We start from the raw sequence: 22,844 nt of genomic DNA, 5'->3' as shown, positions 1-22,844 counted from the left end.
GTGTTAGCGGGAGGAGCGAGCGGCTCAGGTGTGACTATGGAACATGAAAGTCCACTCACGATCCATCACAAATTGCGTAACCTCAGATATTGTCTTTATGGTAATGAGGGTAAATACTTTCTATGCTGCGTTCAATTAGCAGGTGACTCAGCATCCTGGATAGAAAATTGGAAAATCAACTCTCGCATTGTACAGGCATGTCTGATAGAGTTTGCAGTCCACGTTCATCTTAAAGGGAATCTGTCAGCAGATTTTTGCTATACAATCTGAGAGCAGCATGACGTAGGGGCTCAGACCCTGATTCCAGCGATGTGTCACTTACTAGGCTGTGAGTTGCTGTTTTAATGAAATCAGTGTTTTATCAGCAGATTATCACTACAGGACTAGATGTCTCATGCCTCATAGTACTGCTGTGTGTAACCCCGCCCCTACAACTGATCGTCAGCTTTCTCAATGTACAGTATATACAGATATCTGCCAATCAGTGGTGTGGGCGGGGTTATATACAGCTCAGCATTGCGAGATCTGATAGATCTACAGCAGAGAAAACTGTGATTGCATCAAAATGACAACATGTAGACCAACAACTGGCACATTGCTGGCATAAGGGTATCTGAACTCACGGTTTTCAGTATCATCTCTACGCTGATGACACACAGATCTACATCTCTGGACCAGATATCACCACCCTACTAACCAGAATCCCTCATATGTCTGTCCACTATTTCATCCTTCTTCTCCGCTAGATTTCTAAAACTTAACATGGACAAAACAGAATACATCGTCTTTCCCCCATCTCACGCGACCCCCCAACGAACCTATCTATTACAGTAAATGGCTGCCCACTCTCCCCAGTCCCACAAGCTCGCTGTCTCGGAGTAATCCTTGACACTGACCTCTGCTTCAAACCGCATATCCAAGCCCTTTCCACTTCCTGTCGCCTTCAACTCAAAAATATTTCACGGATCCGTACATTCCTCAACCAAGAATCTGCAAAAACCCTAGTCCATGCCCTCATCATCTCCTGCCTTGACTACTGCAACCTCCTGCTCTGTGGACTCCCCTCGAACACTCTTGCACCCCTCCAATCTATTCTAAACTCTGCTGCACGACTAATCCACCTGTCCCCCCGCTATTCCCCGTCCTCTACCCTCTGTCAATCCCTTCACTGGCTCCCCATTATCCAGAGACTCCAGTACAAAAGCCTAACCATGACGTACAAAGCCATCCACAACCTGTCTCCTCCATACATCTGTGACCTCATCTCCTGGTACTTACCGGCACGCAACCGGAGTGCCCCCAGACACAGGGCCATGAGTTCTCGGTACCGGGCCTCTCTGGTTCGGTTCTGAGGCTGTCACGGTGGCTAGACCCGGTCCGCTACACTGCTAAGGGGCGTCCAATAAAGGTGGTACAGTCTGTCAGGGATTCGTGACGCCACCTGTGGTGTTCGGTCAGGGTGACCGACGCTGCTGTGGGGTCCGCTGGGGTGATGGAATGGCAGCTGGATGGTGTACCTTCCCACAGGTGAAGTATGTCCCCAGGGCTTCCCAGTGAGGTAGATGGTGATGGTGTGAGGTGCAGTCAATAACGAGGACACAAGGTTGCAGTCTCTTTACCTCTTTACTGAAGACTTCAGGATCCTCAATCCAGAGCACGCTTAACAGGGCTATCTGAGACCGGCCGGTCCGATGGGCACATCCAGAGTTCCCTTTGCAGGTGGAAATCAGTGCCTACCACTAGCGCCTGTGTGTTGTAGTGCTACCCTGCTGAGCATTCGGAATAGTCTTCACAACTGCTGTTCTCGTTCGTTCGTTCTTTCTAATTCTCTCTCGCTTGTTCCAGATGTTACTAGTTTCTAGTCCCCCAGGTATGTTATTGCTAGGACGCACTTCCGGGACCCTAGAGATGCCCCTCTCCACGCGTTGCCCCCTATGTCTTCGTAGGAAATTTAAGGTAGACAGCCAACCTATAATTAACTGTCCTGCGGAGTTCGAAGTAAGGCCTAGAGTCAGTTACTCCCGCGGTGTTCCGGCCACCGGCTACGCGCCTCAGTAGGATGTTGCCTTGGTCTCACGGCACGACTCCTACTGGCTCTCCTTTGTGCTTGATCTCGTTTCTCACTGTTCCACAATATCCTTCCCTTCGTGTCACTTTTTTAGGATACCGCCGCGGGGTGTGCAGGCGTGGTTCCGTAACGTTCTGCTCTGTTCGCTAGGCACCTGCCAGGTTCCCACGCCTGACAGGGACCCCCCCCTGTGTCTTCTCCTTGCAACACCCCCTGCTACGGGATGTTGCCTGAATCCAACCCAGTCAGCTTCTGACTAACTTTCTATCCAACCCCTAGTTTTACCAGTGTGAGGAGTGGCCCAATAAATAAAGCCTTTTTCTCCCCCTAGTGGCCGGAGTGTGAAGTGTAATGTGTGCTGGTGATACCTGGTCAGTAGAATTCCTTCAGTGCCATCAGACGTACCATAACTCCCCTTAGCGGCAGAGTGTCATACTGCAACGACCAGATCTCTGGGGCGCTGCACAACCTCCGATCCTTACAAGATCTCCTTCTCTACTCCCCTCTTATCTCCTCTTCCCACAATCCCATACAAGATTTCTCTCGCGTATCACCCCTACTCTGGAACTCTCTACCCCAACATATCAGACTCACCTACCATCGAAACCTTCAAAAAGAACCTGAAGACCGACCTCTTCCGACAAGCCTACAACCTGCAGTAACCACCGATCGACCAAACCACTGCACGACCAGCTCTATCCTCACCTACTGTATTCTCACCCATCCCTTGTAAACTGTGAGCCTTTGTGGGCAGGGTCCTCATTCCTCCTGAACCAGTTATGACTTGTATTGTTTAAGATTATTGTACTTGTTTATTATGTATACCCCTCCTCACATGTAAAGCGCCATGGAATAAATGGCGCTATAATAATAAATAATAATAATAATAATCTGCCCCTACATCATGGTGCTCCCAGATTTCATAGCAAAAACTTGCTGGCAGATTCCCTTAAAGGCCTCATTCAGACGTTTCATCATGCTGGATCTAATTTTAATCCATTTTTGGTCCTTGTGTATGTTTTTACCATCAGTTTGGCATCTGTTTTTCCTCATATGCAAAGAAATACAAAAATAAAAAACAAGATTCTCATGTCCATTTTGCTGTTATTATTTTTTGCCGACCTATAAACTTGAATGTGAGCAAGTTTCAGCCACGACTGATCAAATATCATTCGTCTTTTTTTTTCAGATACTTGGTCTTCATAAAAATATGGCTATGTGGACGGAGCCATCAACTATAATGCAACACGACCTTAGATAACAAGCACCACTCCAGCAGTACAAAAAACAAAACCCTGAAAACATTGGTTAAAAAAAAAGCCCAAAAAGTGCTAAAACAAAGCGACAAAAAAGCGCTCAGTAAACAACCGCAAAAAAAAAACTTCCGGAAAAAAAAAAGCCAACATTTACTGAAGCGTTTTTCTCTTGAAACATCAGTCGTGTGCACTTATTGCCAGCGGGGGATACAAGTATCTGCTAAATAGACAAGTAGAAGTGTGGACCGGAACGCTTGCCAAAAATCCCAAGTAATGACACCTTCCCCCCTCTCCTTCTTCAACACCTTCATCTTAATTTTTCCTCCCCAGACATGACTAGAAATTGATGACATGGAATTGAAGCCACGACAGAAAATGTCATCTCTTCCCAGGCTCGGTAACAGTCATCGCTATGGCAACTACAAGCCCCAAGGCCGAGCCATGGAGGCAAATCATTACAGCTCATCTGTGCTGACGGAGGACGGAGAGAGGTGTCACAGGGGATACATATATTAAGGGGGTCGTTAACATCCGCGGTAACACAATGTTCTGTATACAGGGTACGGGACGTGATGTGTAATATTAGGATAACCAGCCTTCTGGTATTTCATTATTATTACACAGGCCATTAACGCTCCCTGTATTCAGCGTTCACCTAATCGACCCTTTCATTGAGGATCAGAGATATAAAATGATACTATGGGGCATCTAGACATATTAGCGCCTCTGGATTCTCCTTTAATAATTAAAAAAAAAAAGATGTAGTGGCTGGGGCAAGACCACTAATCCATAAATAATGCCCCTTTAAAACAAATAACGACTCCTTTACAAAGTTTGAATGCCCCCTTATTGCCCCATAAACAGTAATGATGCCTCCTTAGTGCCCCTGTAAAACAAAGAATGTCCTGAGTGCTCCCATTAAAAGTATGAATGCCCCCGCGAAACGAGTAATGCCCCCTGAATGCCGTCTTTTTCAGAGTCGGAGTCGGTAGCGCTCCATAAAAAGTGAAAACGTCCCTTTAAAGCAAATAATGCCCTATCTAGAAAGTATGAATGCACCCTTTAAAATAAGAAATGTCCTCTGAGGGCCCCCTGCATGACCTGTAAGTGCCCAATAAAAATTAATGGTGCCCCATTTGTGGTCCCGGAAAACAAATAATGCCCCCTTTATAAAATATCATTACCTCCTTAGTGCCCTTTAGAAAGTAATAATGCCCCGTTAAAACCATGCCCTATTTAGAAAGTATGAATTCCCACTTGAAAAAAAAACCTCTCCTGAGAGCCCCCTTTAGAAAGTATGACCCCTTAGTGTCTCATAAAAAGTAAATTATGCCCCCGCAAACAAATAATACCCCCTTGGAAAGTATTAATGACTTCTTGGTGCTCCTTAAAAGGTACTGATGGCGCCTTAGATTCTGCCTAAAACAAATACTGTCTTGCAGAGTGCCTCCATAAAAAAAAGTAATGATACCCCGTGGATGCCCCCTCCAAAGTAATAACGCTCATCTAAGCCTATCGGATGAGGAGTGGTGGAACCTATGGACGACCGCTTGCCCCGCCACAGGATCCAACTGGATTAGTATCATGTAGACACCGGTATAGCTCACAGTGAGAACTGGGGCAATGAGTTATGGTCCCAGATGTGGGACCCGCACCTATCAGACATTGTCCATGTAACTCCGGAAATAATCCAGACCTGTAAAAAGTGAAGATTTGACATTGATGTTTTCTGCTCTTCCTCTGGACGAATTTACATTAAAAGATTTGAGGACTTGAGTTATGTTGTAGATTATGTCCGCCATATACTAAGCCTACGGAAACCTCAAATATTTTAATATATGGGAGAACTAGAGAAGCCTATAGATAATTCTCCCCAATCACGTGAGTCTAGAGAAGACGTGACTGATGCATCTGCATATCCAGCTTTTCAGAACCACAACGTCTTCCACACCCTTCACTATTATTCAATGACTTCATCTCCAACTGCATTCCTGTCCTCGCATCATCGTAGTGAAACCGCTCCAAAGTACAGGGTGGATTGGAAGAGCCATGGAGGTGCTGGGCAGAGCCTTATAAATTAATCATTTCCTCCACAACCTTCATATCTACGTCCACACATACAATCTAACTTGATCCTCCATGTCTAAATGGGAACTCCGGCTTAAGGTCACTGATGTCCTAATAGAAGAACGTTCAATTTTTGGAGTCTAAGTTTGGACCACAAAGAATAAAGGAGCCAAAGTCATAGTTGCCAACATTTCTTGGGATTTAAAGTCCCTCCTCAACCCAGGACCCTCTACACAACCCAGGAGCATCTCCAGCCCACCCCGGATTTCCATACAGCCTGCCCCCTTTTGTCACGGGAGCCCTTGGAAAGTTGGCAACTGGATGAATCCCTCCAGCATTATTCTATAACTTTTCAGCCCCTTAATAGTTACAAAGAGGTTCACCAGTTCTATAAAAATGGTGCTGAGCCAAGTTCACAGGCACTGCTAAAATGATCAGCCGACGACAGGTCAGAAAATATGTGTAATCAGTGAGCTACCTGCGCAATAAGATTAACAGAATACTTTATAAGGCGCTTGTTGAAATGGTGCAAATCAGCAAAGTGCCATCTCCCACTTACTCATCCATTGTCATTGTAATTACCTGGTTGGCAAGAAACAAGCCTGTGCAGGCAGCTCTCTCTATGGCACTTGGTTAGGCTGAGTCCTAGTGCACCAAAGCTATGAACAGGGGCAGATTACACAGTATGCAAAATTGCAAAACATCCTTTATTATCTTGGGTTCCTTTGCATAAAATGTATATCATAGTGCCATTTGGGCACTGTTATTGTGAGCAGCGTGGCACTTGTAGGTTGTCATTATTTTTACTGCTGAGTCTGAATGGTAACTTTTATAGGAGGCTGCATCATTTGGGAAGTACTATGCCTGTTTTTTCATAACTTGCCTACCCAAAATTTGGTTGGAGCATCTCATTTTCATCCAACCTTGTCGTAGATATGACATAGTAGGACATTTTCGGACATAGGCTCTAGACTTTAGGTTGAATGTGTCCTGTGCGGCATCTTCTGTTGGCACCACCTTTATTTTGTACTATACCGTGCCCATGTGAGCTGCACACCTGCCATTCCTAAAGGGGTATTCAAGTAACAAGAATAGGATAGATTATAATAATAATAATAATTTTATTTATATAGCGCCAACATATTCCGCAGCGCTTTACAAATTATAGAGGGGACTTGTACAGACAATAGACATTACAGAATAACAGAAATACAGTTCAAAATAGATACCAAGAGGAGTGAGGGCCCTGCTGCTCGCAAGCTACAAACTATGAGGAAAAGGGGAGACACGAGAGGAGGATGGTAACTATTGCTTTAGTTATTCGGACCAGCCATAGTGTAAGGCTCGGGTGTTCATGTAAAGCTGCATGAACCAGTTAACTGCCTAAGTATGTAGCAGTACAGACACAGAGGGCTAATAACTGCATGAAGTGTATGAGAACATGATGCGAGGAACCCAATTATTATTTTTTTTTTGAATGGGCCATACAGGGATTGTTAGGTTAATGCGTTGAGGCGGTAGGCCAATTTGAACAAATGAGTTTTTAGGGCACGCGTAATACTGTGGGGATTGAGGATTAATCGTATTAACCCAGGTAGTGCATTCCAAAGAATCGGCGCAGCACGTGTAAAGTCTTGGAGACGGGAGTGGGAGGTTCTGATTATTGAGGATGCTAACCTGAGGTCATTAGCGGAGCGGAGGGCACGGGTAGGGTGGTAGACTGAGACCAGAGAGGAGATGTAGGGTGGTGCTGAGCCATGGAGTGCTTTGTGGATGAGGGTAGTAGTTTTGTACTGGATTCTGGAGTGGATGGGTAGCCAATGTAATGACTGGCACAAGATAGAGGCATCGGTGTAACGGTTGGTGAGGAATATGATCCTGGGTGCAGCATTCAGGACAGATTGGAGCGGGGAGAGTTTGGCAAGAGGGAGACCGATTAGTAGAGAGTTACAATAGTCCAGACGAGAATGAATGAGTGAAACAGTAAGAGTTTTTGCAGTCGAAAGTAAGAAAAGGGCGAATTCTACAAATGTTTTTGAGCTGCAGATAAGAAGAGCGAGCCAGTGATCGGATGTGGGGGGTGAATGAAAGGTCGGAATCAAGTATGACCCCAAGGCAGCAGGCATGTTGCTTTGGAGTAATGGTGGAATCGCACATGGAGATGGCAATGTCAGGCAAAGGTAGGTTAATAGAGGGAGAAAACACGAGGAGTTCAGTTTTTGACAGGTTCTCTTTAAAATAGAGGGAGGACATGATGTTAGAGACAGAGGTAAGACAATCACTGGTGTTTACTAAAAAGGTCGGCGTGATTACAGGAGAAGAAGTGTATAATTGGGTGTCGTCAGCATAGAGATGGTACTGGAAACCAAATCTACTGATTGTTTGTCCAATAGGGGCAGTGTACAAAGAGAAGAGAAGGGGGCCTAGGACTGATCCTTGAGGAACCCCAACAGTAAGGGGAAGGTTAGAGGAGGAGGAACCAGCAAAACATACAGTGAAGGATCGGTCAGAGAGATAGGAGGAGAACCAGGAGAGAACGGTGTCCTTGAGGCCGATGGAGCGGAGCATAGTGAGGAGGAGCTGATGATCCAAAGTGCCGAATGCTGCGGAGAGATCCAAGAGAATTAGCATGGAGTAGTAACCATTAGATTTAGCTGTTAGTAGGTCATTAGAGACTTTAGTGAGGGCAGTTTCAGTAGAGTGTAAAGAGCGGAAACCAGATTGAAGAGGGTCGAGAAAAGAGTTATCTGAGAGATAGCGGGTAAGACGGGAGTGGACCAGGCGTTCGAGGAGTTTAGAGATGAAGGGAAGATTAGAGACAGGTCTATAATTAGCGGCACAGTTTTGATCGAGGGATGGTTTTTTAAGTAATGGATGTATGATGGCATGCTTAAATGAGGATGGAAAAATACCGGAAGTGAGAGAAAGGTTGAATATTTTTGTTAGGTGAGAAGTGACAGCCGGGGAAAGGGACTGGAGGAGATGTGACGGAATGGGATCACTGGTGCAAGTGGTTGGGCGAGAAGATGCAAGGAGCCTGCTTACTTCTTCTTCTGTAACTGCTTCAAAGTCAGAGAGTGAACTAGATGCAGTGGGGGAGGGAGGACAGTGCATGGTATGAAGAGATTGGGATATGATTTCCTGTTGAATGTGGTACATTTTTTCTTTGAAGTAATTGGCCAGATCGTCAGCACGGAGATCCGTGGTTGGAGCCTGCTGTCTTGGGTGGAGTAGGGACTGGAACGTGTCAAAGAGACGTTTAGGGTTATTGGACAGCGAGGTGACAAGGGTGTTGAAATAGGTTTGTTTGGAGAGGTGAAGGGCAGAGTTGTATGTTTTTAGCATGAACTTATAATGTATGAAATCTTCGGGTAGATTAGATTTTCTCCACAGACGTTCGGCGCACCTGGAGCACCGCTGAAAGAAACGTGTTTGCAGCGTGTGCCACGGTTGTCGCCGTCTGTGTTGAGTTGTTTTATTTATAGGAGGTGCAGCTTCATCCAGGGCACTTTGCAGGGTTTCATTGTAATGCTTCAGAGCAGAATCAGGACATGAGATGGACGAGATTGGGGCCAATGAATCCGCAAGTTCTTCATAAGTTTCTGGGTGTTAATGGCCTGTATGTTTCTAGAAGTGTGGAAAGTGGGGGTGACCTGAGCGGGATGGCAGTTATTGATAGAGAATCAAAGAAGGTTGTGGTCAGAGAGCGGGAGAGGGGAGTTTGTGAAATCATCCACTGAGCAAAGCTGGGAGAAGACCAAGTCGAGGGAGTTTCCATCTTCATGCGTTGGAGAGTTAGTATGCTGCGAGAGGCCGAAAGAGGAGGATAGAGATAAAAGGTGAGAAGCAGATGGGGAGAGGGGAGAAGCAATGGGGATGTTGAAATCACCATAACTTTTAATATAACTCTTGGATTGGTGGTGGTCCGACCGTTAAGACCTTCACTGATCCACAGAACTGGGCACGTTTGTCCTTGAATGGAGCAGTATTGAGGACGCTTGGCCACTGCTATATTCATTCTCTATGGGGATGCTGTAGGTAAACTTGCAATGAGTGGGGGTCTCAGAGGTCGGATCTCAACTAAGAGCATACATAGAAATCCAGGGGCCAAATTAAGGACCACCCCATTCCAATAAACAAAGCATGAGACTCCTACAAATGCAGTGTGGGGACCCAATGTAGTTACTAGAGGTCCCCCTGATGTAACCACTTAGATGCTGTGTCCAATGTTCACAGCAGCATCTAAGCAGTTAACCTTCTGTGATCACAGCTCCAAAGAAGGTACTTACTAACATGGCTTTGCTAGATATATTGGGGACGTATGTTGCGAGAAGTAAGCATACACCAGGCCCCAAAGCAGTTGCGTGCCAGCCGCCATTGGCAGTAATCACTGACCCCAACTAATACGGAAGCTATCACCCATTACGTATTAGAAGTATAGATTATTTTTATTTGTAGACGCCGCAGCCTATGGGTACTCTTTTAGAAAAAGACAGCGTGTGGACATCCCCTGTAAGGGGGAAATTCTCGGAATAATGTGGTCTGCAGGTATATTATTGTAGTGATCATCTTTTTTTTATTCCTTTAATCATTAACCAAACTGAAATGTAATGTAACAAATAAATCTTCAGTCGATACCTGGAAACCCGATTCTATATGTTAGATTTGTTTGTATTGATGTTCTGTATAATTGTATTTAGGATGAAACTTACGATTGACTTTTGTGTCTGATGATTTCTGACTGTCGGCAAAATGGAATGATTTACTGTCTTTGCTGGGTGAGATGTTGGGGGGCTAAATATTTTAATAATTCTGAATATTCAGAAGTGCAGAAAATCTTTTTATTTGGAAACAGTAGGATAATAAGATATGGACGACTCTCCGAGGCCTGCGCCCTCCTCTGGGTTGTGGTCATTCACAGAGGTCAGTCTGGTCAGATACCTATTGGAATGATGGATGGGGCTAACAGAGCGAGGACTATTTCCAGACGTCACAGAAGGGTCTACTGAAGGTGTAACAAGTAATCATGGGGCCACATAACAAAACGTATTCTGTGGCCTCCACTTCCCCATGACCAGCCTCAGTAGTAAAATCAGCTTGTGATCATTTTAGTCTCCCTTATTGATAGGGGTAATGACCACAGTGATGTCATAGTACAAAGAAAATGGGCAAAATCATGTCACAGCACAAGAAGAGTAAAGGAATGCACAAAGTGATATCACAGGGCAAGGAAACTGCACACAGATATGTCACGGACACGGTGCAAGACGAAAGCACAAAGTGATATCATAAGGCAAGGAGAATGCACACAGATATGTCATGGTACAAGACAAATGCACAAAGTGATATCACAAGGCAAGGAGAATGCACATAGATATGTCACGGTAGAAGACGAATGTACAAAGTGATATTACAGGGCAAGGAGAATGCACATAGATATGTCACAGTGCAAGACTAATGTACAAAGTGATATCACAGGGCAAGGAGAATGCACACAGATATGTCCCGGTACAAGACGAATGCACAAAGTGATATCACAAGGCAAGGAGAATGCACACAGATATGTCACGGTACAAGACAAATGCACAAAGTGATATCACAAGGCAAGGAGAATGCACATAGATATGTCACAGTACAAGACTAATGTACAAAGTGATATCACAAGGCAAGGAGAATGCACACAGATATATCACGGTACAAGACGAATGTACAAAGTGACATCACAAGGCAAGGAGAATGCACACAAATATGTGTCGGTACAAGGTGAAAGCACAACGTAATATCACAGGGCAAGGAGAATGCACACAGATATGTCACAGTACAAGGCACAATGGACAAAGTGATATCAAAATAGAAAAAATGATGTCAAAGAACAAAGATAATGAATACTATGGTATCACAGAAGTGAGATAAAGAAGACTATAAAGTTAAAGAACAGGGGTAATGCTTAAAGTGATGTCACAGTACAGAAATAATGCTCACAAGGATGTCACAGGACATAGATAAAGCACAATGTCATGTCACAGTAAAGGGATATTGCTTTTGGTTATGTTGCAGGAGAGGGATTATAAAATAGTAATATTGTTGTAGTGTAATAATGTTCACAGTAAATTTACAGTTCTGGGATAATCCTCACAGTGATGTCAGAGTACAAGGATAATGTGCACAGAGATGCCCCGTTACACAGATAATGCTTATAATAATGTCACAGTACAGGGATAATACACAAGTTGATATCACCAACCATTCTCATTTTATTTAGGTGTATCCATATAAATGGCCCACCATGTAGTTTCAATTTCACAGTATGGGGATAATGTTCACAGTGATGTCACACTACAAGGATAGTGCTCACAGTAAAGCCACAATACTGATTATAAAGCTCACAGTGATGTTACAGCGCAGGGATAATAGTCATATTGATGCCACAGTACAGGGATAATGCTCACTGTGATGTCACAGTACAGGGGTAATGCTCATATAGATGTCACACAGTACAGGGATTATGCTCATATGGATGTCACACAGTACAGGGATTATGCTCATATGGATGTTACATTACAGGGATAATGCTCACAGTGATGTCACAGTACATTGAAAATGCACAAAGGCACAGTAAAGGGAAAATGGACTCATTATGCTACCGCAGAGGAATTATACAGTAATGGCACTGTACAGGAATATTCACTCTATGATATCATGGCAGATACACCATGTGCACTGTGACCTTGTCACTGAATAGAAACAATATAATGATGTCACAGGCAGGCATCACAATGTCCACGTACAGGGATAATGCTGTGAGGTCAGAACACAAAAATCATGCACACAGTAATGCTGCAGAGATGTTAGTCCACAAATTGACATGCCGTATGGCCTTAAACATTATGTCAGTTTATGTTGCGGTTATAGCAGGGGGTGAAAAAGGAGCAAATTTTTTTTACGGTATATTTAGATTTACAGTTGCACACAAAAAAATCCACCGAACAAACTACCAGGGGATTTCATTGATAATCTGCAGTAATATTGTTGCACTGGATGTCACACTGTTATATTAACATGGATAAAAAATAAAAAAAACACCAGAGTCCGGTTTCCTGTGCAGAAAATTTCTATGGAGCATGGAGAAGATCTTTTTCACATCTCATCCACATGGTTGGTGCAGTAATCCTCTGTGCACAGAGCTGCAGCATTTCCATTGTGGAGCCATTCTGAGCCCTGTAGTTCCCATTGCTGCACCCTGGGCTATGTAGTCCTCAGTAAGACAATACATTCAGCTCTGTCCCTGAAGAACTGTGCAATTATTGGATTCTTGGGACTGTTTGCATTCCCTTCCCCACACAATGTTGAGCTCTAAGCCACATCTGGTGGGGGAGGAATATGGTTCAGACCTTGCCCCTTTTTGCACATGTATTCATCTCCAGTTCAGCAAATAGAATTCTTCCATAATAGCTGTATGCTTCACTCACTTTCATTGATTTCTACTCATTTTGTTTTATGCACTCACCTACTGCAGTAAAGTTCAATGCCATTTTGCATCAGCTACAAGAAAGAAACCTTCCAAGAAGAAGAAAAAAAATGATGAAGTCCTGCATCTTGTAGTATCACTACTGTCCACTAGATGGCGCGCCGGACACTAGGCAGCAGTGGGAGGCTGCAGCATGGTGTTCATCCAGCAGGCTCCCTACAATGAAAAAAAGGGAGGATCTGTGACATAAGGAGAGTGCAGGAGGCTGGACACATAAAACCAGCCAGGAGTAGTGAAACAAAGCTCAGTCACCTCTCTATTGGATGTGTTATTACAGCTCTGCTCTGGGAGGATACAACAGCTGGAGGGGACTGCTGGGAACAAACTGTCCCTTTCTCTGCATAACTTCTATTGTACCTGCAAAGAGGAATAAGTTCACATCAATGAAGGAGAGAAGAAGCAGCCAGAAACTGACTAGCAAATCTATGATGGATCCCAACCAGAATGTAAAATGCAAAATCGTGGTGGTGGGAGACAGCCAGTGTGGGAAGACTGCTTTATTGCATGTCTTTGCAAAGGATTCCTTCCCAGAGGTAAGTCAGGAAAGCTGAGGCTTTATCCAGCTACTCAGGGGTTAACAAGCCCCCCACTGAGAGCTGATCCCTCGCCCCCCATCTGTTCTCAGGGGTATAAGATTACTGCAAAGCTGCTGCTGCACAGGGTGATCTGCTACAGGTCTGCTTCAGTGCAATGATTGGGGGCAGATTGCCAGCTCTGTGGCTGATGAGACCCTCATAGACGCATCCATTGCAGCGCTCACTTGTCTTTGCTTATGTCTTATTTTTTTTGTTCCATAATATGTATCATTTTCTTTATAAAGTATTCATGCATCCTTTCTATAGAAATATAACGTATCCATTTTTCTGTAAATATTTATACTAGGTATCATTTCTTTATAAAGATTATGTATCATTTTCTATATAAATATAATGTATCATTTTCTAGAATTTCTCAGGTTGTTGTTTTATAGCCACAGCTTTCTTTCTTTTTTTAATTTTATAATTCCCCCATACTTATAAGTTTTGGAGGGGGTGTAACGTTTAATATTACATCCGTCTAAGTCCGACCTTAGGGATAACAACCTGATTTTTTTTTTTTTTTTTTTGTCTTTCCGCTCAGAATTACGTTCCCACCGTATTTGAGAATTACACGGCCAGTTTTGAAATTGACACCCAGAGGATAGAGCTGAGTCTGTGGGATACGTCTGGTAAGAAAGCCTTCATTTATCTAACCGATGTGCATTGGGTGGGCTTGATATCATGTTAACTATGCAGTTTTAGGAGGGTGGGAATCCTTTTTTTGTTTTTTTGTGACCACCCTGTTGTATGGGAGAATATGTATCAGGAGATGATTGGGAAGGGCGGTTCGTTAACCCTCTATGGGGCTGTTTGTCACCTCGGGCCTAATTTGGGGTCCCCTTCTAGGTGTGATTGCCCGTCCTGCTTATCCTTGCTCTGCAGTATTCCTTGGCACTGGTGATGATGGACTAGCCTCCCCTGCTAGGGTCATATAATTAAAGTCCCAACTCCACTGGGGACCATTGCCTCTTAAGAGTCACTCCGCTCTGTCTTCATCCTGCTGTCAGTTTTCTCTGTTGCCAGGCGGGCATTTTTCCAAATCCACTGATGCAGTGCTTGCTTTATGTCTGTGCCATCTACCAGGGCTGAGATTTTGCTTGAGCATAGTCACCAGCGATTGCATAAGATCTGACGGTATCCGGAGGCCTGCAATGACCATGACATGTATGATGTTGCACGCACATGTGAACGACATGCTTCACTCTTGTCATCCCGCCAGGAGGGTGGCATGCGGTATTCACTGACGTCCAGCCTCAAATATTTCCCCGAGATCATATTCCGGGTTACTGTAAAGCACTTGTATGGTTAAAGTTTCCCCAGCCTGGAGTAAAGGTGACATTGAGTTATAACGAGCCTGTAATTTGATTATATAGGTGTCTGAGCAGGTTCCTCAGACCTTCTTAAAATGCCATCTTGGCAGCTGAGCCTCTGCTGCCGGACACATCAGACTAATGACCATTGTCATAGCCATTCATCATGGCTGCCGTGGGATCATAAAGTTATCAGCGCCGTCTTATGTTACGTTTCACTAAGCAGCGCTGCATTATTTCGGGGGGCTTTGTACATAGGATTTTTGGAGTGAGAACATTTTTCCAATTCAATGGATTCTTTTGGGGGGTGGTTTCGGCTTCCTCCATTGTTCCCTAATCGCTTCTATGATCTCTTGTTTGATATCTATCCGAATGATTTATTGTCGTCCTTTTTAAGTGGTATAAATATATTCCTCAGAGCTTTCTTCTAAGGAAGAAAAAAAAAAATTTGAGGCTTTCCTAGCATCACCACAGGAAGACTGTACAATGGGGACCGGAATAGATGGGAAAGTACTCATTACTATATATAGTGTATTGAGAAGTGCTAAGAAAACCCATACCGTATCTGTCAGGAGCCAAGCACAAGCCATGTGTGCGTGTGTATGTGTGCGTTTTCTCAGCTTCTTGAAGGTTGCGCACACAAGCTGCTATTTTCATGGTGGCACCAGCTGCTTGAGTTGATGGCATGTAATTGGTTAAAGAAGGTGTCCGATTCTGATCAACATCTGCTCAATCTGGCAGATGGTGAAGTCATTGGGATGACATGTGTGTGAAGATATTGTCCAACCCCAACCACGGATGGACAGATGTCTAATACTGATGGTCAATGAGACGTCCAACCCAACCGTCCATGGACGACATTGTGGAGCATGGGCTATGTCCACCAAATGTACAAAAGCATCTACCTCGGGCTCACTCAATGGAGACTTGTCAACCAGGTTGGGTTGTTGGAAGTTTTTTGTTTCCTACCAACTTAGACCAATTTTTATGGCGTTAAATCATGCATGTAGGAGAGATCATCTTCTGGCCCGTAGACCAACCATAACCATGGATCTCCACAATGCCCAAAAGGTCCACATCGTCAACCATTTTTCTCTTTAGGCCATCCAATATACATTAGAAAGTGGCCGGCACAATGTCGTTTGGCGCTCGGCCCTTTGTTCTTTATGAGCGAGCCATTGCTAGATTCGTCTGCGGTGAAAACTAAAGGATCGGTCATTCCAAATCCAACTTGCTGATCCTTCTCTTTCCCAATATCCTTTGTCAAGGAAGAGTTGAAAGGCCTCACATGTGCATTAGGCTGATCACCGATATCGGGAGCTCGGGCCACTTTAGGCTGCATGGTGGCAGTAAGACAGTCCTCTTGTATACAGAACTTGGCTTGTCGTTGACCAACCAGTCAATGGTCATTATAGCCTCCAAATATTAACCCCCATCTTCTTCTTCTTAGTTTCTGTTATAATCCGTGCCCCAATATTCTGCACTCCATCCCTACATTAGATCTCACTCCTTTATTTGCCCCATACCCACTGCAGTATGTAGCGGAGGCATGCAGTCACTCCTATGGAAATAGTTGAAATTCCAGAGATTTCAGGCTTCTGGTCTGCTGACTGTGAGGCCGGAGATCTGCTGGTAGAGTGTGACTTGATGTTTACCATTTGATTTTAGTGTTGAGTAGCTATCCCGCATCCGGTTGTATAAGACTCTTAACCCTTTGCTAACAAGTTTTATCTAGTTCCTCCCATGATAGGATTTGAACCTGTGGAGTTTTGGGGGGATTCGGATCAGTGTCCATCACCATTGATTTACACCTTTTTAATAAGATTACATTTATAATTTATGAAATGGGCAGCACGGTGGCTCAGTGGTTAGCACAGCCGCCTTGTTGGAGTCCTGGGTTCAAACCCCACCAAGGACAACATCTGCAAGGAGTTTGTATGTTCTCCCCGTGTTTGCGTGGGTTTCCTCCGGGTACTCCGGTTTCCTCCCACATTCCAAAGACATACTGATAGGGAATTTAGATTAAGAGCCCCAACGGGGACAGCGATGATAATGTGTGTAAACTGTAAAGCGCTGCTGAATATGTTAGCGCTATATAAAAATAAAGATTATTTTATTTAAATGGATTATCCAGTTTAAAAGGAGTGAAAATTAGGATTTTGCTGGATTCATCTTCCAAAAGATGTGTAACAAAAGATTGGGTGGCACGTGACTGCAACTATGCAAGAGACATATGACCGGTCACATGACAACTGGCGGGGGGGGGGGGGGGGAGGGGGAGAGAAATGGAACGGCGTGGAATTAGGATTCCCGATTGTTGGAATTTGACACATTTTTACGAAATTTCAATTTGCATTTCTTTGCCTGTCTGGTAATCCGGCATCTGTTCCATTTGATGTTTTAATTTTATATATTTGCAAGTAATTTTCCTCCAGAGAACTTTTTTTTTATTTTTTTTTTTATTTCCCCCTATGGAGCATTGCCTGTAAAGTAAGTCTCCATAACCCAGCTGGATGTCTTCACTTTATCCATCCATTTTCGGCAATGTTTGGGCATTCACTGGAGGATTTACTTCCGATAGCAGTAATGAAGACTGGTCCCAAGAAGAAAGATGATGACAAATGGGGCGGATGACCTTGGATGACCTGCAGGGCACATTGTAGGGGATAGGGAAGGGTCTGTGTCCTGCAGCCTCAAGGACATCCTGGTCTCATGTGCAGTCCTTGTAAGCTGATCTCAGGGGACAGAGGGTGGGGAAGATCCTGAAAGCTGATCCCAGGGAAAGCGGATGGGGGAGGAAGTGGGAATGGGAAAATCCCTCCTGTTGTGACTTGTGTCTCCTCTCACTTCCTTGTCCTGATATTGTCTGTATCCTGATATCTAATATGCCGCATGCATCAATGGTAACATTCCATCAAGGTTGCTGCAGAAACTGCGCCCCCCACCGTCCTCCAAAAAAAATAATTTTTTTTTTTTTTTCTGCATTGGAAAAACTGCAGTGGTGTTTCTTGCAATGTTACTGTGTGAATTGACACTTATTTGGTTAAAGGTGCTAGATTAAAACGGCTGACCATCTTTTGGGGACTTTATTAAAAATTTTCTTTACATGCATGAGTCTTTGAGATAAAAGTCAGTTTTGCAATTGCATTTCATTAAAAATGTTGCACCGTCTTGTCTTTTGCAAGCTCTTTTTGTGTCTTTTTTAATGTAATCTCTGGTCATAAATCAGCTGAGAGGAGCTCAAAATAGATTGATAAATGAGTTACAAACTCCTATATCAGTAGGAGCTCACTGACAGGTTTTTCAGTTAACTCATTCTGCAGCCAGCAATAGATTATATAAGGTGAACGGTCCATTTCTTAATTAAATCGAATTGCAAAAATAATTTTTAGCCCAAAATACACGTGTTTATTTAAGAAAACAAAATTTTTTTCCCAAAGGTAGACAAACTGTTAATTTAAGGGGATATGCGCACACCACAATTTCCATGTGGATTATGGTGTATTTTCCAAACTGAAATCCATGAAAAATCTGTCCACAATCTGTGGGGGAAAAAATTACTTGAGGGTGGCGGAGTGTTATTAAATAGTCACTGACAGAAATATTGACAATTATGTGCCCCACCGACCCATCCAGAAATGGCTACTTTTGGGAGGGGCTCTAAACCGCACCCCCTTCTGGCCCCAGAGTTCTGGAAAATCCGGGACAACTGGCCACACTTATTAATGGGGAAAAGCCCTGCGGACTGCCCCTTGCCCAATAAAATGGGCCTAATCCATGTGTGGATCTGCTGCACATCAAACTGCAAATTCATGCAAGGAAAAAAATCACTGAGTATATACCCCACAGCAAGTTAATAGTACTTAGTTAGCGCTATTTTGATATAAAGGTCATCCCACCACGACAAGGTGTACCCACCACGACAAGGTGTACCCACCACGACAAGGTGTACCCATCGGGATGGTCCTACTCCTAACCTGTCTCTAGTATTAAAACCTTCCACATTCATGGATGCTCAACTGATCGTCCATGTGTTTTCAACGAGGACAGAGGCTGAAAGCATCTTCCAAATCCCTGACCCTTCTCTCTGCCAACATCATCTGCCGGTAGAGTTAGGAGACCCCCATACATGGCAGATGGTCGTCCGATCCTGGCAATGTGTATGGGAGGCCTTAAATCTGTCTAGCTTGACCAAGTCCACCCCTCTCCATGGCAGCCTGCGTTCTAGAGCAAGGACTTCTCTTGTGGTTTCTGTATATTCATCCTTCCGCCAAGAATTGTGTTAACAATTAGACAAGTATGGCATTGATTAGGCCACATACTTGGAAGTTTAGATCTTCCGGATGCCTTTTTTTTTTTTTTTTTCCCCCTCAAAGTTTGAGCACACTGTGTAAAAGTTCCTAAACCACATTTTAAAGCTTCTTTTGGCATCGTTACCTTGTTAAAAAAATGTTTCCACCCAAAAAATGTGAGTTTAGTTAACTTTGTATATTACAGTAACGGAATATTCGGTGTGGCATGGTTTTTTTTTGTTTTTTTTCTTTCCTATGGCAGGGGCTTAACTTGTCAGGGTCAGGACTGTGATACCTCCTAGGCCCTAGGGGATAACTTGTAGCCAATGTTTTGTCCCGTTAGGAATGTTTTGTTTAAAAAGTAGAACCTCTCCAATGATAACTGCATGGATGAAGTACGTGATGGGACAGCTGTGAATTATGGAATTGCCCTTTAAATTATTATTATTATATATTTTTTTTCCATCTTTTGTTGGGTACACTTAAAAAAAGGAATGAATAGGGGTTGTCATGGATTAGAAGATTATGGCAGCCATTTAAAAAAACAAAAACAAACGTGCCACTCCTGTCTACAGGCTAGGTGTGGTATTGCAACTCTGCTACATTCGCTTGGTTTGGGGGAGATAAAAGACAGCCATGTTTTTGTAGTCCTGGACAACCCCTTGTCTCCTCATTCACGTCATATTGGGGTGAGGCCACAAAAAGTCTCTATTTAATTTCTCCATACATTGCATGCCCAGCCTGTATAGTTCAGTAGCTGCTGTGTAATACCTAATTTCTCCAGTGGTGGCGCTGTAGGAGAACTGAACTTTTTCTGGTGGGGTTTCCATAGATTACAGCTGATCTCAGGGTAACAGGCGGCAATATATGGAATCCTCTTTTTATTAAGGACTACAAGGGCCATCATGAGATGAGCACTAGACCTCCTCCTTCCCGCCTGAGCCACTTGCCTTTTGCTTTATAAATTCGTAGCATTTCTGTAGTTGGAACCTGCTGCGACTTCCCGAATACCAGTGCCAAGGTCTGCAATAAAGTTTACATGTCTGCATCAGGCACATCATTATCCGACATTGTGGAGCCGTGTAAGGAAAGCGTAGCACAATGACATCTTACCCATCTCTATATATGCCAGGGAGAAAGGATCGCATTATTCTCCTAGTGAAGTTGTACCAGTGCTTACGATAGTTATCAGCGCTGCAGCCATCAGGGCGTGCTAGTAATTGTAGTTTTTCAACAGCTGGGCCACAGGTCGAAGACCATGGCAAGAGCTGACCTGACTCCTAAATGTTTCTAGAGGTGTTTTTTTTTTTTTTTTAGTTTTTTTCCTCTTGTTGTGCTGTTCCTCTGTAATACCTCCTGGAAAGGTTTTGAATAAAGTTGACAACTGGGTGTTACTTTTCCCACAACAATATGGAGGATCCTTACACTGTCTCTATCCACTGACACCGTTAACTTAGTGCATAGTTTTATTGGTAAGAGGATTGGTAACTCCCAGTTGTCTATTTATACATTTCAGGAGGAATAACAGAGGAACTGTTTACTTTCTATGATAAGAGTTGAGCAAAAAAAGATTTGTTACCCTGGTGCAACGGCCATGTCAGTATTAAGTAGCAGAAGGCCAGAGAGCTATGAACTTTCTACTACCTGCCGACATTTTGGGCGCCTTTTCTGATTGGTAGGCCACTGCAATATTGGGATTATATCAGGATATGATGTCATGGGGCCTATTAATTACAAAATGAAAAGTTGCATGTAGGTGCCTGATCTGGCAGCTGCGGTCTACCGATATGACTGCTGAATCAGGGCCCTGCAGATCATTTTTGCCCAACTCTTTCTCTGACACTTAAAATCAATACCTATTAAAGAGGAAGTCCCACCATTAAAAAAAAAAAAAAATCCAATAAATCAGTGGCCGGACAGATTGACTGACTAGGTACAGATGGAAAGTGACCTTTTTTGAAGCGGGAGCTTTGCATACAGAAGGAACCGGTTACTTAAGCAGTTTGTTCCCTTTCTGCGCTCTGGAGATTTGTTTAATAGATCCAGCTTCACCCATTATATGCCCTAACCTCAGGCGGTGGTCTCTTCTAGTGGCGGGTGTCTTTTTTTTTTTTTTAAAGCTTTATTAACACTGATCTATCCTATTGATTAGTCCTGCCCTTTAGAGCCTGAGCTTATATCCCTTATATTCTTCAAAAACCTAGCAATGCAAAACCCAGGGAATATATCCACACCTCCCCTGCGGCCTATTAGTGCGCTGATACCTAACCTCAAGCACAGGGAATCCCATTTACCCACAAGTCTGATTGCAATCTAAGCAATTTCCCGGGTTCTTATCAAACATCAGTGCGGCTGTACGATCCACACGGCAATATGGAGCTATTTGCTCGGCGGTGTGCCTGTAATCTGTGCCATATAATGATTAATCTCTGGGACATTGGAGCCAGATACTGTGCTCCAGAGGTGGTAATGAGCACGGAAAAAAAAAATTGTCACTCGAGTTTCTTTACAAAATGTATCCTTCTCCAAATTTAGCAAGGGAATGCTCCTTCTGTCTGCTGACTGCACTATGATGGTGCCCTGAAGGCTTACGACCATGGTGTGGCACCAGTAATTGGTCCTCATCACAGTTGACGTGGAGCAGATTAGGTTCCTGGTGACTGAGGACTATCTGCGTTTGGCACCTGGTGCAGTGTCGATGCTACCAATTTCACCCCCGAGGGTTGTAGGGCCCGTCAGTCCACCCATGTCATCATCACATTCTAGGCTACTGATTGATTAATTCTGACTTGTCGGGTGAGGTTACAGTTACCAAATCTACAGTCCCCTCCAGCAACTGGTGTCAAGGGAATTTATGACCTGTCCCTTGGTGACTATTTTTCATATCTGATTAACGAAGGAGGTGAATTTACGTTCTAGACTTTGACGTTTTTTGTTGACTTTGTTCTTCCTCACTCTTGTATGTGGGGAAAGGAAATCGTCATCTTTTGTTGACACAAAATGGAATCTTGAGTGGTTGTCAGTTTTCGTTTGTGTCCTAGACCGGTCGTGTATTTCCAGGACTCTCTTTGGATGTCTTTCCCATGACTTTCCTGCTTGACTACTCTTGAACATACCAGTTACGTCTACTTTTAGATTCCCCCAACTTTGCGCAACAGCGATTTTTGTAACTGTTTTTGTTCAGATCCAACCAAACGCAATCTGTGTGAAGTTTCGGATTCCAGACATGTGTTCTCTCAAGACCTTTCCTCCATCAAAGGCTCGGTAAACATTTTGATTATTCTTCTTCCAGTTCCTGAGCACAGAGTTGGCTTTTTGGCTTTGTACTTTCCAATCTTGGTATAAAGAATCTGATGCAATTTATGTGAAAGGATATTATGTTTTTAATTAAAAATGTTTTGCTATCTCCCAGTTGTGCTCAAGCTCCTTTTGTGTTTTGGGATGGAAGTTTTGAGCAAAGCATGTAAATGACTAAAAAGATCTGCCAAAAAAAAAAAAAGTGAGGCCCCCAGTATATCTGGACGGCTTCCAAGTCTCGATTGTGCAACTTGCCCCTGCTAGGACATGTTATGGGCCTCGTTGGAGAGGAGGGTATGCTAATGTTCTGCAGCAGTGTATGATGGATATAGTATGGGATTGTTTATGTGACATTCCAGACAAATCGCTTCCTGACTCTTCAATAAGCCCTACACTTTGTGTGGCCGAGGCCAGATTCTTACAAGAAAGATGATCTCCTTGATCTGGT

The 22,844-nt window shown here is 43.7% G+C and overlaps 1 protein-coding gene across 1 annotated transcript in view; it reads left to right on the top strand.

The window, feature by feature from the left end:
- Window positions 1-13,102: 13,102 nt before the first annotated feature.
- Window positions 13,103-22,844, top strand: part of RND3 (Rho family GTPase 3) — a 28,263-nt gene continuing 18,521 nt past the window's right edge. Inside the window, exons 1-2 of the mRNA XM_069732903.1 lie at window positions 13,103-13,452; window positions 14,039-14,126. Of these exons, the coding sequence (XP_069589004.1) occupies window positions 13,183-13,452; window positions 14,039-14,126 (358 nt within the window). The 5' untranslated portion in view covers window positions 13,103-13,182. The remainder of the gene's footprint in view (window positions 13,453-14,038; window positions 14,127-22,844) is intronic.

The sequence above is a fragment of the Ranitomeya imitator genome, chromosome 7 (genome assembly GCF_032444005.1).
Source record: "Ranitomeya imitator isolate aRanImi1 chromosome 7, aRanImi1.pri, whole genome shotgun sequence".
Taxonomy (NCBI): domain Eukaryota; kingdom Metazoa; phylum Chordata; class Amphibia; order Anura; family Dendrobatidae; genus Ranitomeya; species Ranitomeya imitator.
This window is presented reverse-complemented; position numbering and strand designations above follow the sequence as displayed.